Source organism: Varanus komodoensis, unplaced genomic scaffold, assembly GCF_004798865.1.
Source record: "Varanus komodoensis strain SLA01 unplaced genomic scaffold, ASM479886v1 scaffold53, whole genome shotgun sequence".
Classification (NCBI taxonomy): domain Eukaryota; kingdom Metazoa; phylum Chordata; class Lepidosauria; order Squamata; family Varanidae; genus Varanus; species Varanus komodoensis.
In genome coordinates this window covers 2,935,515-2,950,328 of record NW_025336126.1, presented here as the reverse complement: position 1 = coordinate 2,950,328, position 14,814 = coordinate 2,935,515, and the positions used below count along the sequence as shown (strand labels likewise).

The 14,814-nt window shown below is 46.0% G+C and overlaps 1 protein-coding gene across 13 annotated transcripts in view; it reads right to left on the bottom strand.

The window, feature by feature from the left end:
• The window catches only part of PRKCG (protein kinase C gamma), a 106,685-nt gene that overhangs the window by 23,575 nt on the left and 68,296 nt on the right, over positions 1-14,814 (bottom strand). For 6 of the 13 annotated variants that reach the window (XM_044447744.1, XM_044447746.1, XM_044447743.1 and 3 more), the window contains 3 exons: positions 13,390-13,421; positions 5,187-5,262; positions 1,347-1,458 (listed from right to left, as the gene is read on the bottom strand). In XM_044447744.1, the coding sequence (XP_044303679.1) occupies positions 1,347-1,458; positions 5,187-5,262; positions 13,390-13,421 (220 nt within the window). The other 7 variants (XM_044447740.1, XM_044447750.1, XM_044447752.1 and 4 more) reach the window with 2 other exon arrangements.

The following is a 14,814-nucleotide window of genomic DNA, read 5'->3' as shown; positions in this document are numbered from 1 at the left end:
ATATACTCTTCCTTTGTGGTCTGTCCCTGCTTCCCCTTCCTGTACATGTTCTTAATATTTTGCTCCCTTTAAATTAAGCCAGATGTTTTCAATGGGGATACTAAGTTCCTCTTCTTGTATTTCTGCACAGATATATGTGTCTCTCACATATAATGCAACTCCACCCCCATTTTTGTCCTTTCTATTTTTCTTGAACAGGTTGTATCCATCAACAGTAGAGTTCCAGTCATCTGAATCACCCCATCAAGTTTCATTTATTCCTATAAGATCATAATTGCCCTCATGTACTATGATATCAAGTTTGGGAGGTTTGTTTCCCATACTCTGGGCATTGGTGTAGAGACTTGAAGTTTATTCTCATTGTGTCCTAGTTTGCTTCCTACATTTTTTGGGAGACTAGTGTTGGGCCCTGCTTAGCTTTTTCTCTGTTGAGATATATAAGTCTTTGTTAGGTCATGGTATGCCATGCTGCACAACTTCCTCCACGATACGTTTTAATTTAAAGCCCTCCTGATTAACTTTTTCACACAGAGGCCAAACATAGCCTTTCCATTCTTTGTGTGGTGCAGCCCATCATTTGCCAATAGTTTATCTTCCAGGAACCTTAGCATGTGAACCCAGAATCCAAATCTCTCTTCACAGCACCACCATCGTAGCCAGTAATTCACTTGATGGATTTTTCTTTCCCTAATAGTTTCTCTTCCATGTACTGGCAAGATTGGGGAGAAGACTATCTGAGCCCCAGCGTTTTTTTATTTTCCTAGAAGTAGCATAATCATTACTCCTGCACTGAAGATGTGAGGTTGAGTCTTCAGGGGTGGGGGGGTTGACCTAAGCTCATCCAGTACATACAAGATAAATCTGGGATTTGAGCTGGGGACTTCCCATTCATTGTTAATGCCCTTATCGTCTATGTCACAACAGTTATCTGATAAAAGAAGTTTTTGTTTTGGGGAGTCCATGCTGGAAGTTGGTCTTTAATGGATGAAGAATCTGAGGCCTGGTGGTTAAATCATGTGGATTCCACACATGGCCTGCCCTCTTCTTCCCAACCGCCAACCACTGGGTAGTTTCCTGACAGAAAATTGTTGTGCCAATTCTCCCCATTCTAACAGGTTGATCTGCCTCTCCTAAGGCTTCATTACTGAGGTAAGAACTTTAGCTTACAATTGCTTTTTATGTTGGCTCCGCCCCTTTTGCCTTTGGCCCCACCCACTGGAAGCCTCTCTGGAACGGACTATGGCTCTCAGGCTGGAAGATGTTCCACCCCCTGGTTCTCAAGTCCCACAGCATTCTTTTTGCTGCCACGAGCCACACAACTGGGGGTGAGGCGAATACGGACTCACAGGTGCATTTCATCCCCTGGTGCACCAGCCCGTACAGGAGAGAGCCGCAGTGATCACAGAAGGTTGGGCTGCTGTAGCTATGGATTTTGAACTTATGTTTGTTCCGGGGATCCTGTAAAAAACCACAGAAAGCACATCATTAGTGAAAATGAGACACTATACCTGGCGTGGGCAACCTGATACTGTCCAGATGTTTTTGACTACAACCCTTGATCACTGCCCATGCTAGCTGGGGCTTATGGGAGCTGTAATCCAAAATATCTGGGGAATACCAGGGTGACAAGGTCAGTCTCTAACTCTGTCGTGCAGCTGCCACCTGGGACTTGCCCCATTTCCATCCCATCTGTCCCCTCTAAAAACCCCAGCTTTATGCCTTTGTTAGGGGAATCTTCTCCCCCTTGTTTGCATTTTAGTAGCTGCAAGTAAGAATGCACAGAAACCTGTGAAAGGAAAAGGCATGGTTTTGCAAGTGAATTTGCAGTTTGTCCACAAGCAAAAAAGGCCTGCTTGTGATACAGCTGCTGGTGGAGTGTAAACACGTATGAATACTGGTGAAAAGAGGGTGAATACTGTAATTTCCCACACTGTTCAGAAAAGGTTTTAGTGTGGCAGTTTTTATCTACACAAGGATCATGCTGGTGACTCTGTGTGTTATTTGGTCATTGCCAAAACTGTGCTATCCTCTCCTTTGACAGGGACATCTGTTTGATGGTCTGTCTCTGTTGCTATTGCCTGGGGTTTTAAACTGCAGTTTTAATGTCTTTGCAATATAATTTAAAAAATTTTGGTTGCCTGATATATAAAGTAAACAAATGAATGCAAACAGGTGGAGCTGCCTGGGGTTGTTCCCCATCTGGCCACCACCAAAGGACCCAATGCAAGGTCTGGGAGGTCTCCCAGATTCTGTGCTAAGTGGAGAAGCTCAGCTGGGGCTGGTGGCAAAGAGTGTTTGTCACAAGCTTTGGCTAGAATGCCAAATGCAACCCTGAGTGACTCATGTTTCCATCTCCCATGCACTAGCGATCTCCAGGCTAGACTACTGTCATGCAGGCTATGTGGGGCTGCATTTCAAGCTTTGGAAACTCCAGCTGGTACAACATCAGAGTGCTGGTGGGGGCTAGGCAGTCAGAGCAGGTGACAGCTACAGAGTACCAGCTGGTTCTGGTGGATTGCCAGAACCAATGTAAAAGTCTTGACTTTTACAATTGTAAAACTGTTTGGCGCTACGTAACCTGAAAAATTGCCTTTGCTCACCACAGCCTGCCTGCGCACTTATACCTGCACCTGAGGCCTTATTTATGTCCTTCTGGAAGAAGGAGTAGGTTGGTGGACACGAGGGGGTTAGGGGGCTTTTCGACAGGAGGCCATCCTTCTGGCATCAGTTCCATGGGGGTATGTCAGGCCCCACCTTTCAGGGTTTTAAACAGCCTTAAACACCCATTTGTTTACTGTTGCTTTCGTTTAAGTAAAGAGTTCATCAGACTGCTCTATACAGGTTGTGGCTATTAATTCTTTGCTGACAGAGGATATTCCCAGCACTGGTTGCCCAAGGACTGAATTGCACATGATATCAAAGACAGTGCTGTGAGTTGTGTGTCTATTTGTTTGCTTCTAAACACAAGGACACAAAGCAATCAGGACTGAGGATGCATTTGGGGGAGTTAACCCTTCCTGTACCCCAACCCCCAATACTGCTGTTGGCCCCAGGAGAAAACTGCTGCCAACTTACCATGGGAACTTTCCTTCCAAAGGAAATAGTAGCTTGTAGAAATTACCTTGGTCACCCTGTGGGATGACCTTTGCCAGGAGAAGAGCAGGACAAGTGTGGCCCTATTGGTTCTCCTGGACCTTTCAGTGGCTTGCGATACCATTGACCATGGTATCCTTCTGGATAGGCAGGCTGGGCTGGAGTTGGAGGCACTGCTTTGCAGTGGTTCTGCTCCTACCTGGCTGGCCAGTTCCAGATGGGGTCACTGGGGGAGAACTCCTCAGCCCCATGGCAGTTACACCCACAGGGTTCCACTTATGCCCATGCTGTTTTATATCTACATGAAATTGCTGGGAGAGGCCATCTGGAGGCTTGGGCTGAAGTGTCATCAGTATGCGGATGACAGCTCTGCCTCTCATTTTCACCCAACCCAAGTGAGGCAGTCTCGACTGAATCGGTGCCTGACCTAGGTGATGCCTGGATGAGGGCTAATAAGTTGAAGCTTCATCCAGACAAGAAGGAGGTGTCATTGGTAGGTGGAGCCTCCGTCCGGGGGAAGGATATTTGCCCTGTCCTAGACAGGCTGCCAAGCTTGGGGGTGCTCCTGGACTCAGGGTTGTCCCTGGAACATCAGGTGGCATCTGTAGCCAGGTGCACCTTTTATCAACTGTGGCCAATATACCAGCTGCTCCCCTATCTGGACAGGCAAAAAGCTAACATTGGTACTCCATGCACTGGCAACCTCATGGCTGGACTACTGTAATGTGCTTTATGTGAGGCTGCGCTTGAAAACGGTCCAGACACTTCAGTTGGTACTGAACAGGGCAGCCTGCCTGCTAACTTATGCCGAAGCTTATGCGACTGGGGCGGCATATAAAAACTCCAAATAAATAAATAACTGGGGTGGGCCAGTAGAGTCCTTTATCAATTGCACTGGTTACCAGTTGAAGCCTTGACCTGCTTCAAGGTGCTCACATTGATGTATAAAGCTCTAAATGGCTTAAGGGCTGGATAAAGGAACACCTCCTCCCATGTTCACCTACTCAGACCCTAAGATCATCTACAGAAATCCTTCTCTGTAAGCAACTGCTAAAAGACACAAGGAGGGTGGCTATGAGGGGAAGGGCCTTCTTGGTTGTGGTGCCCCATCGATGGAAAAACTCTTCAGGGAGGTGCACCTGGTGCCAACACTGTACACTTTTCCGTGCCTGGTCAAATCCTTTTTATTCTCCCATTATTTTAATTGTTGAATGGATGGTTATGATTTTATATTGGTTTTTATTCAGATAATGATCAGTTGCTGTGGATTGGTGTTTTGTGTTATGTATTTTATTTTATTATTTGTTTTTATGTTAACTGTTGCTGTTATTTTTAAATTGTTATGATTATTATGGCTATATTATTAGTATTATGCTGTAAACCATTCTGAGAGCATTTGCTATAGAATGGTCTATAAAAACTGTAAATAATAAATAAACAAGCAATGTGATCTGCTGTGAGCATACATGAAGATCAAGGAGTGCACATTTCTATAATACATTTACAGACACGTGCACACAAAATCATGTAATTCCTGTGCAGGGTTGCATGAAAACATACTGAAATTAGACAACAGTGACAAAAAACTTCATATGAAAACACATAAAATAGGCTAAGCCCTAGTTTTGTGTCTGCATACAAAGGGATCACCTTTAATAACACAAGCAACCCTCTGCCCAGAAATGTCTGGGCACCTCTTTCCACAGTGGAACATGTGGCTGTGCACATGCAATGAGTGTGTGTCCCACGCACGCATGCTTCTGACATTGCATGGCACATGCCTTCAATTGCACATGAGAGGCAGTGCCAATCTGTGTGCACGCGCTTGTGGCTGCAGTCGACAGCACAAAGCAGAAGAGGCAGCTCCTTGCATCTTTTTCTGTGCCTTTCAAAGGATTCCAGGCCAAGGACAACAGAAATGGGACAATGCATGAAATTATCCACTCCCTCTGTCAGCAGTATAAATAGCAAAGAAATGGGGACGCTCACCTGGAGTGGGGGTGAGGTCTGAAGCCCCGTTTCCTGAGCCCTGCCCAAAATGCATTGCCCACTAGAACTACATTCACCTCTCACACAACCCCAGAACCACTTACGTCTGTTTGGGGCCCTTTCCCAGCTCCAGGACACTCGAAAGTGACAAATTCGTGGCACCGCTTGTGTACAACAAAGCTGCACACTGAGAAAGGAAGAAAGAAAAAGGCTGGCTTTAGGGGGACAAATATGACAGGGAGGGGTAGAGGTACAGGGGCAAAGCGGGGGGGGGGGGGGAGAATGAAAGAACAGAGAAGTACAGAAGTATTTCCTATCCATTGTTGGATGCAATCCTATGTCAGGACAATACTTGTTCAAGAAAGCTCTGAGAGCACAAGACATGGTTACCTTCCCAAAGCTGGTGCCTTCCAAATGTGTGGGCATTTGCAGTCCAATGCATCTGGAGGGCACCCAGTGGGGGAAGCTGCCTTATGCCCAGCACAGAATGCAGAAAAAATGAAATTGCCTTACATTGGTTTGTGTGATTGAAACAACTTGCCATGGGTTGTTTAAGCCACGGTGGACTGTGGCACCTGCCAAGAGGGGTTTGCATATTCAGCACCTGGACATGGCTTGTTGTGTTGTGAGAACTCAGGGATCATGACTTATATGAGGGTTGTTTAACCCTTGCATAAGCTATCATCCCTGAGTTCACACAACTTGACAAGCCATGGTCAGGCACTGAATATTCAAAAGGGCCACCAGTCTGTGCCAGAATTCACCCCAGTCAATCATGGTTTTAATAAGCCACAGGGGGTTGTTCAGTCGTGTGAACTGGCCCATTCAGCCAGACCACAAGTCCATCTAGTCCCAAAATTGCTGACACCAGCTAGTAGCAGCTATCTTTTGCTTCAGGGGCATGTTTTCCATGCCTTACCTGGAGATGTCAGGATTGGACCTGGGACAACTGCATGAGATGCCCATGGCCACTAACTCATGGCCTCACCCTGGCAACAGCTCTCCACAACCCCTTTCCTAGTTCTGCTTCAGCCTCATTTCTTAAAAACTGGAGAAGGCAGCGGTTGAACCTGATAGATATTTGTGCTAATCACATGTGCTCTAGGCCTGAGCTTCAGGCATTATCATCCAGCAAGACGACCTTATACTCTAGTCTAATGTTCTGGTGATCTAATTGCCCTGTAGCTTCTGGCATACGCAGCCACTGCAGTCAATTAGAGCCCCTTCACCACCAACAGCCCTTCCTTGAAATGGGGTGGGTGGAATCCAAGTCACTTGCCAACTAAGCACCTAATACTAGTTGGGCACACTGACCAACTAGTATTACATCCAATGTATTCCTCTTGTTGCCAAAGGGCCAAATGTGAAGCCGGGATACTTCCAGACAGCGGGCTTGGAGCACAGCCGGTGGGAAGGCAACATACACCTGTTCCGTCTTTTCTTCCTAACAGCTTTTCTGCAGCAAGAAAAAAGACAGAAGTGGTGGGAGAAGATGGGAGGGGGGGTTATGATGTCTTCCCCCACCCCTAAAATTCAATGACTGCAGCAGAGCAATGGTGCTGCAAGGCCTTGCCTGGAAGCACCCCAAGTCACTCAGCAGAACTGATGTGGCATAGACCTACTTGCAGACTGTCATTTATTTTTCTATTTTTTTATTTTTCGATTTATATCCTGCCTTTTCCTACAAAGTGACATAAAGGAAGCATCCAAAGCATAACTCACCACCAATGCTCCAAAGCATTTACCCCAATCTAACATACTAGTCTTTAGCATTGCATCAGTTCTTGCTACATGGCAAGGAGCCCTGGGAGAAATTTTGTGAGGTATCCCAAGAACACAGTGCTATTTGGATGATATTAGTGTAGCAGGTGATCCTCAGGAGGATCTGAAAATCCTGCAGATGGTGCTGAAACATTTAGAAGAGTCAGGGTCAGGAGCAGACTGTAAATTCTGTTTGTTTGTGCGAGTTTTGGCAAGTATCTTATCAGTATGTGACATCTACTTTCAGCATATGCGCAGGTGTCTTCCTCAAAACCCCACCCACTGGAACTTGTGGGGTGGGCTTTTTGGAGGAAGGGGTGCCCAGGTGGGTGTTCAGCTGTGAGCGCTGGTGCAGGGTGAGGGGGGTGACTTTGCTTCCCACCCCCTTCCCCCCTTTTTCGCTCCTGCATTCTGCAAGTTCAGGCCTAAGATTTGGAAGATGGGTCTCCATGGCAACAGGCGGGGGACGAATCCACAAGTACCCAGCTCGGCGGGGGAGGGGGATCGGACCCAGTCAGAGGAAGGGGGCAGGGAATATGTTCACTCAGGCACATGCAGGGAAAGATCCCCAGCACAGTTCTGGTTCTGATCTAAACCTCTCCAGCCTTTCCTCTCCTACTGAGGCTTTTCTCTGAGGTGTCCTCTGGTGTCACCTGAGAGGTCGAGTTCCAAAATCCGTCTCATTGCAATACCAATATAAGGCCAACCAGAAGATCATCCAAAACTTACAAGCTTTCCAGCTCTCTAGCCCTCTTCTTCAGCAACATATTCTTAAAAAGCCCGTCACAGGCTGGGGGGAGGGTTGGGGTCCGTGCTGTCCCGTCAGTCAGTTATCACTCCCTCCATTTTGTTTGTTTGTGACCTTTTACCTGATCTAATAAAGGCATTCCAGAATCATGGAATTCAGATTGTTACTTACGGTCAACACAGCTATCTCTGGCCTTTTGTGAGATGTACATTTCTTTATTACTTTATACCCTGCCTTTTTTTGTCTATTGCAAGGAAACCAAGATGGCTTCCATAAGCTTCCTCCTCCCCATTTTATCCTCACAGCCCTGTGAGGTGGGTTAGGCCGAGAATCCTATGCCACTAAGCCACGCCAGCTTGACACGTCATGGAGCGTATTGAATTTAGTTGTTTTACAGCAAACCCTAAAAGAGAGGTTGAGCATTTTACCCCACTAGAAGCTGCACTTCATTTATCCACTCCAAGTGCTAGATAACACTACCCAAATTGGCTTGAAATGACTTTTATGATCTAGAATTGCACCTAAAATTACCTCCTGCACTTTTGCCAGAAAGACTATCTAATTTCTCTCCGTGATCCACTGTGAGCTTCCACTAGGATGGAAAACACACCTGGACACAATTGGGCCCAATATTTGCTCAAATGGAGACCCTAACAATCCTCACTGCTTCTTAGAATAACCGGGGGCAGAACAAGACTAGCAGGCTTCCTCTCCCACACTGCATCTGGACATGACTAGTCTCTATTCACAGCAATGTGCGTTCACCATCTAGTCACTTTTTCCTCTCCTCTTGTGCTCCCACCTGCCTTTTTAATTTTTTCCCTGAAGAAGAGGATCTTTTTAAAAACTTGGCTTTTTGTGTGTTTTTTTCCCAGTTGACCTACTGAGGATAGTACAGGAATGTGGATTTTGGACTTTTTCTTGTGCTCAATACGGTTATCTTTGCTTTTTCCGAAACAGAGTGCCCCATGTTTAAACTGGCATAGTTAGCTGGACAAATATAGCATTTGATTAACAGCAATGAGCACCTGATCATGCTTATCTCCCTTTCTTTGAAAACTTTGGCTGCTATTTCTTATCCATATTTAAGGTGCCCCACAAGTCTGTGTTGACTTTTGCTGCAAGTTCTGGCTTATCAAGCTGTTGTACAAGCCACAAGAGCTAGCCAGATCTATTACTTTACAGCCAGTTGGCAACCCATTCCCCAAGCAACATCTCCTGCTCAGCCACTTTTCTGAATGACTCTGCATTCCCATAGCAACAGATCTCCTAATAAAGCCATTGTCCCTGTGTGTGCGTGTGCGTGGATGTCATGTCCAGCATACAGAGAAATATAATGTGTGAGCAAGGGTGGTGGGACAGATGCTGAGAGCTGCAACCATTAAAGCTGATGTTGGAACAGGGTGCCTGGTGAGCGGCAATAGGTTGTGTGGGGAGCCAGCTCCCCCGAACTATAGAGGAAAACGGGGGTTCTAATGAAACAGGGGGCGCGATGGGTGGGGGAAGGAGGGTGCTTGGGTCTACAGCTGGACTGAGCAATGCACAGCTGGAATGGTAGCATAGGATGTGGCACAACAGCCATTGATTGGCAGGTGTTGATGGAACTGGCAAGTGAGGAAGGGGGTGGCTTAGCGATTTCGGTGGCAGCCGTAGCTTGGTTTCTTAGCAACCAGCAGGTCTGGACACACAGAGCTAAGGATGTATTTTCCAGAATGCAATACAAGTTGGGAGAGGGCTGGGGGGGGGGGGGGGGGCAGACAGGCAAGGGGAAATCCTTGGCCTGCAAGCTGTCAGTTGATGGAGAGGGTAGCCTGAAGCATTGTGGAAAAATGGAGAATGGAGCAGCCATAAAGATCGAAGTGGACATGTGGAGGAGTCTTGGTTCCCCTTCTCTCCAGGTGTCAATGCACAAGCACCAGCTTGCCAGTGAGAGTCACAACAGGTGAGGGAGGAAAGGCTGCACAGGCTTCTGCACCTGAGAAAATGTACACACACACGACTTGAATCTTCATTCATGATAGACTTTCTGCATGCACTCATATGCATTAGGGCTGGGCACACATATGACAGAGAGAGCTGTTTGCATGCAGTGTGGGTACGTGATGGAGAGAGCTGCCTGCGTAGGGGTGCGGAGCAAACCTCTTACAATGATGAGCGAGAAGGTCTGTGCAAGGCAGAGCGTGTACTTTTGAACAAAACACCCCTGGTGTGTATTCAGGAGTATCAATGAGAGCTATTTCTCCTTGCAAAATGCAGGCAGGGGAGCTAAAGTTTTTCATGGAACCTTGGGGGGGGGGGCATTCCTTAACACTTTCTCTTCCAGCAGTTTTTCCCCTAAAAATCACTCCCCAAGCTGCTTCCCTGCTACCTCAACCTGATGAAAGATACGGCAATCTTCCCCCGTGGCACAGGTGAGAAATCCGTGGCTGTCTGGATGTTGCTCGATTGCCACTCCAAACAGCCCTAGCCGGAATAGCCAATAGTAAAGAATGGGAGTTGTAGTCCAATAAGATGTGAAAGGCCACACAATCCTGGACCCTGCCTTATGAGACAGTAAGTAGCTTGTGAAAGTTGTTTTTTAGCACCAAAAACACCAAGAGAGGAAAAGTTAAGCATTTAAGGAGCCACACTTCCTCTGATCAGTTTCTACAATGCCACAAAGGCAAAGCTGGACTTGGAAGGCCAGGGTTCAGCTCTCTACTCAGCTAAGAAGCTCATTCAACATGCCAATCACTCGGTCTCAGCCTATTGACCTCACAGGCTGAAGCGGAAAAAAACCAGGTCTGCTGTCCTGGACTCCTTGTAGAAAGGACAAGATTTTTAAATATGTAAAATACTGTTTGTGGTAGCAGAAAAAATAGTTAGAGGAGGACTATATGCACAAGTTTCTTGTGCAGGCTGACCCTAAGAATCAGGTCCTCTTCCTAGGTTATAATTCTCTATACAGAAATCCATTTTCATGTAGGAATGACTGAATATACAACACAATATGATCATAGGACTGGAAGAGGCCTTGGGAGTCTTCTGGTCCAAGTCCCTGCTTAAGGCCGGTACCTCACAGGTGCAGCTTCCCTGGCATCGGATGGCAGCCCTCAGTCTGCTCAAATACCGCCACAAAGGAGGCTGCACCAGCTCCAAGCGAGTGCATCCCACTATTGAACAGTTCTCGTCATTAGCACATTCCTCCAAATGTTTAGCTGAAACTGCTGCCTTGCGATTTCCACCCAGTGGTTCTAATCCTTTCTCCTGGAGCTACAGAGAAGATATTTGAAAGCAGCTGTAAAGTCACACTAATTCTTGTGAACACACTTTAGGTTTTGCTCATTGCTGTGGTACCCAGGAGCTCATTTTCCTATTCCCCGCCCAGGGGAAACAGACCTACAGATCTTTTATTCCCCAACCCTGGAAATGGTGATTGTCTCCTAGCCAGGCCTCTCCTTGACTGCTAAGGCCTACCAAGGCACACCCAGAACTAACCTTGGGGGACACAATTATTCCTGGGATCTGCTCCTACCTACCAGATTTTTCTTTCTCACACACTACTTGGTGTTCTTGAAATACGTGTATTGCTCTATCCTTCAAGTTTGCATCAACTGGGTCTGATTTTTCAGCTTCTAATAACCCAGTATCTTATGTAAATTTATGCTGTTAGTCCTAGTGATGCCTTTCCATTCTGGAAGAATCCATTTCTTAGATCTGCTTCTACTTCTGCTCAGCGCTGGATAGTCCAGGAAGTGCAAAGACTATCTTTGCTCTAGTCATGGACATCAGATCCAGGACCAACACATCTGAGAATAGGAGAAAAAGCTATCAAAACTAGAGAGGCCCAAACCAAAGCTGTGTTGGCAGTGAAGTTCAGTGGGGAAAAGGTGCATGTCGCTACATTGGTCAGACATAGCAGCCAAGAAGATAAAGGCACAAGGCCTGCTCTTAGTAGAGCAGCTAGAGATATACCACTCCAAGCCAATTCACATATTGACACGTTCACCCACAATGCACCTGGCCCAGTATCTCCTGGAAAGCCTCAAAACAGGGCACAAAATGATCTGTTGTCACAATTGGACATCATGTTCTACAGGACAGATGCCAGCCTCTCTAGGCCCATGTCAATGATTTTTCTTGAGATGTGTCACATTCCCATTAGCCTCTCGGTTGAACTGTACAAAGTGTATTGTGTGCAGAACATGTTGGCAAGGGCGGGCAGGCAGGAGTGTTCTGCCACAAACAGTCTAGACAGCAGTTACATATATTGGACGGTGATTCTGGGTAATCCTGGTGGAAGGAAGCAGCCCCTTTAAATATACTCAATGTGAAGAGAAAAGACACATCTCCAAACACATTGTGGACATGTACTAGGGAGCTGCAGCTTATCAAAAGTGACTTTCCAACATATCTGGAACTAGGAAAGGTAGAATGTCCTCGGATTGTGACTTGTGGTAACTTTATGCAAGTGTGTGAGAAAGGAGCAGGGTTTGTCACTTCACACACATGGACAGAAACATGTGAGTGGGTTTGTGTTCCCGAGTAGCATGCATTACATATATTGGCATCCAACTTTATCTTCTCTCTTTTTCTCTGTCTTTCTCTCTCTCTCTTTACACACACACACACATTTGTGCAAGCAAGCTGCTGCAGGCAGGTGCAAATGTGAAGGTAAATTTGGACTGAAGTGCCAGTTGCCAGAAGAGACAGAAGCGTACATAAAAGACAAGAAGAATGAAAGAGAGATTTCACAGCATCACAGCCTTAAAATAGATGAAGGAATCTAGTTCAACGAAACAATAAGACCAGGCTCAGGGGCTGTGTCTGTGTGAACTGCCTGATTAAAAAGGGAATTAGGGAAATTAGAAGCAGCCCAGCCCCCACCTCTTCCCCTGGTAAGAGTCTTTCAGTCCTGAATCCCGGCTCTTCAGTCCCCTAATGTGTCCTGCTGTGATCCACTTGAAGGTACACTTTTCCCAAAGAACCAAGGCACTCTTCTTGATTACTTTTTATCCCACCCATCTTTCAAGGAAATCACACTTGCTTCTCCTCCCCAAATCCCTTTATCACAACCACCCTGTGAGGTAGATTAGACTGGAAGATGCTGTTTGGTCCAAGGTTATCCACAGAGTTGAGTGGATGCGTGGGAATTTGAACTCAAGTCTTCCAGCTTCCAATCCAGCACTCTAATCCAGTCATTCCCAACCTGATGCCCTCCAGATGCACTGGACTACAACTCCTATCATCCCCAAGCAGCATAGTTCTTAGCTCCAGCCCCTACTCAAGTAGAGGAAGAGCCACAAGATTCCTTGTTGCCAGTTTTCTTCTCTCCAAAGAAAATAAGCTTTAAAAATTAGTGTTTACCTTTAAAAGCTATATTTGACAGGTAGAAATTTATCTTGTGCATCTGTTCCTAATGCCCAAGAAGCAGCAGCTATTACTCATAGACCCACCATCAAGAAAGAAGGCTAGAAGTTATATAACCCATCTTTCGAAAAGCAAACAATGCATTGGATTCATAATTTTTCTGGGGCCCCAACAGACCTCCCCCATTTCTAAGTTTCCTGAATCATGCCTCTGAACATATGAAGAGAGTGTTCCTACCCTGAGCAGTGACATACTACAGATGATTCCCCCCCGCTGTCTGATTGCAAAGGGTGTGACCTCAGCCCCCACAGCTGCTCTTTCATAAAGCCTTCCCCTCTGCGAACCTGATGCATTACTCCTTGAGTATGACTGTGCACTCACAACATGGGGTGCTCGAATCGTGAAGACAGAGCCGACCCAATGGGGGAAACGCAGGAGAAAGTACTTACCTAAGCACTGCAGCCCTTGCTTTCCAATGCCCCTGCATGGGATAAAGAAAAATAAGAAAAGAAACAGGTTGTTAGCTCACGCAAAGCGTAGGATGTTCCAGTTGAAAGAGCACTGAGCTAGCAAATTTCTTAAATGTGACCTTAGTAAACACATTCATGTGCCAAGCGAGTGAGGTGGGGGGAGCTGAATATACTGGATTTCCTAGAATCTCTTGGAAAGAAGTCATGTCTAGTGGTTATAATGCCAGGAAGGTATGTGGGTTTCAGAAATGCTGAATCCTCTGGAAAGGGGGAGAGGCTAGTAGCACACTATGCTCATATATGATAATGCCCATTAACTCTGGATAATGGATACATTAAATGGATAAATTCTCCCCTGCTTTAATTTTCATAACAGCCACTAAAGTGAGGAGAGCAGGGCAAACAGGACAGAATCTACCAGTTTATTACTTTGATTGTGCGAACAGCTGAGTGACCGCAGTACAATCCTGTGAATACTCCCAAGCAAGTAACAAGGATGGCTGGGAAGGAGAAACAATGAGAATGTCAAGGGCTACTGCCCATGATAGCTATACAGTATATTATCTCCAGCATCAGGGGCAGTGGGCCTTTGGATTATGGATTATGTGCTCCTCTGCTCTTACCCTGCTTGTGAGCATTTTGGCAACGGCTGGCTGGCCACTGCGAAAAGCAAAATGCTGAACAAGATCAGCCTCTGTCTGATGCAGCAGAGCTCTTCTTAGAGACAACCAGGATTCCTGGATTCCAAATTAAATATGTCAGCTTATTAAAGTCACCCTTTCCTCTTCTTGCCATCATCTCCGGTAACTGACAGTCAGTTTCTGAATGTTCTGCCAGGTCCTAACAGATGCTAGAAGAGTTGCTGAAACTTCTTTTATCATACAGAGGGGGGATATTGATGTATCTATATCTGCCTCTTGCATATTTCGCTTTGCAGAAGTCATAATACTAATTGTGGTGGGTTTTTCCCTTAAGATTGAGCACTTGGATTTAATTAAAAATGGACTGGAGGAATAAACTAGCCGAGCAGGCTATGACAGGAGCAAAGTCAATGCGGCAAAAGAAGAGGAAAAACATGACACTGGAAGAGCAAGCTGCAAACATTTCTTCTCCATCACACCCAAGCACATTCATATTGTACTGCGTGGTTTCAAGTTGCACGCTGCTTTTCTTGGAGGGGGAGTATAATTTTGGTTGACAAATGGGGCTTAAATATAATTTGGAAATAACAACAAATTAAAACAGGAAGGAGTGATCATGGGAGGGATTTACAGAATAAACACCTGACAAAGGAGAGCCAGCCGGCAACAGTCCATAGGTTATTTGAAGGTTGTTTCTCCTTCCCACAAGCCATATCATCCAGGTTCAGATGACAAGACAAGCAGATAATTAGGCAAATGGGGT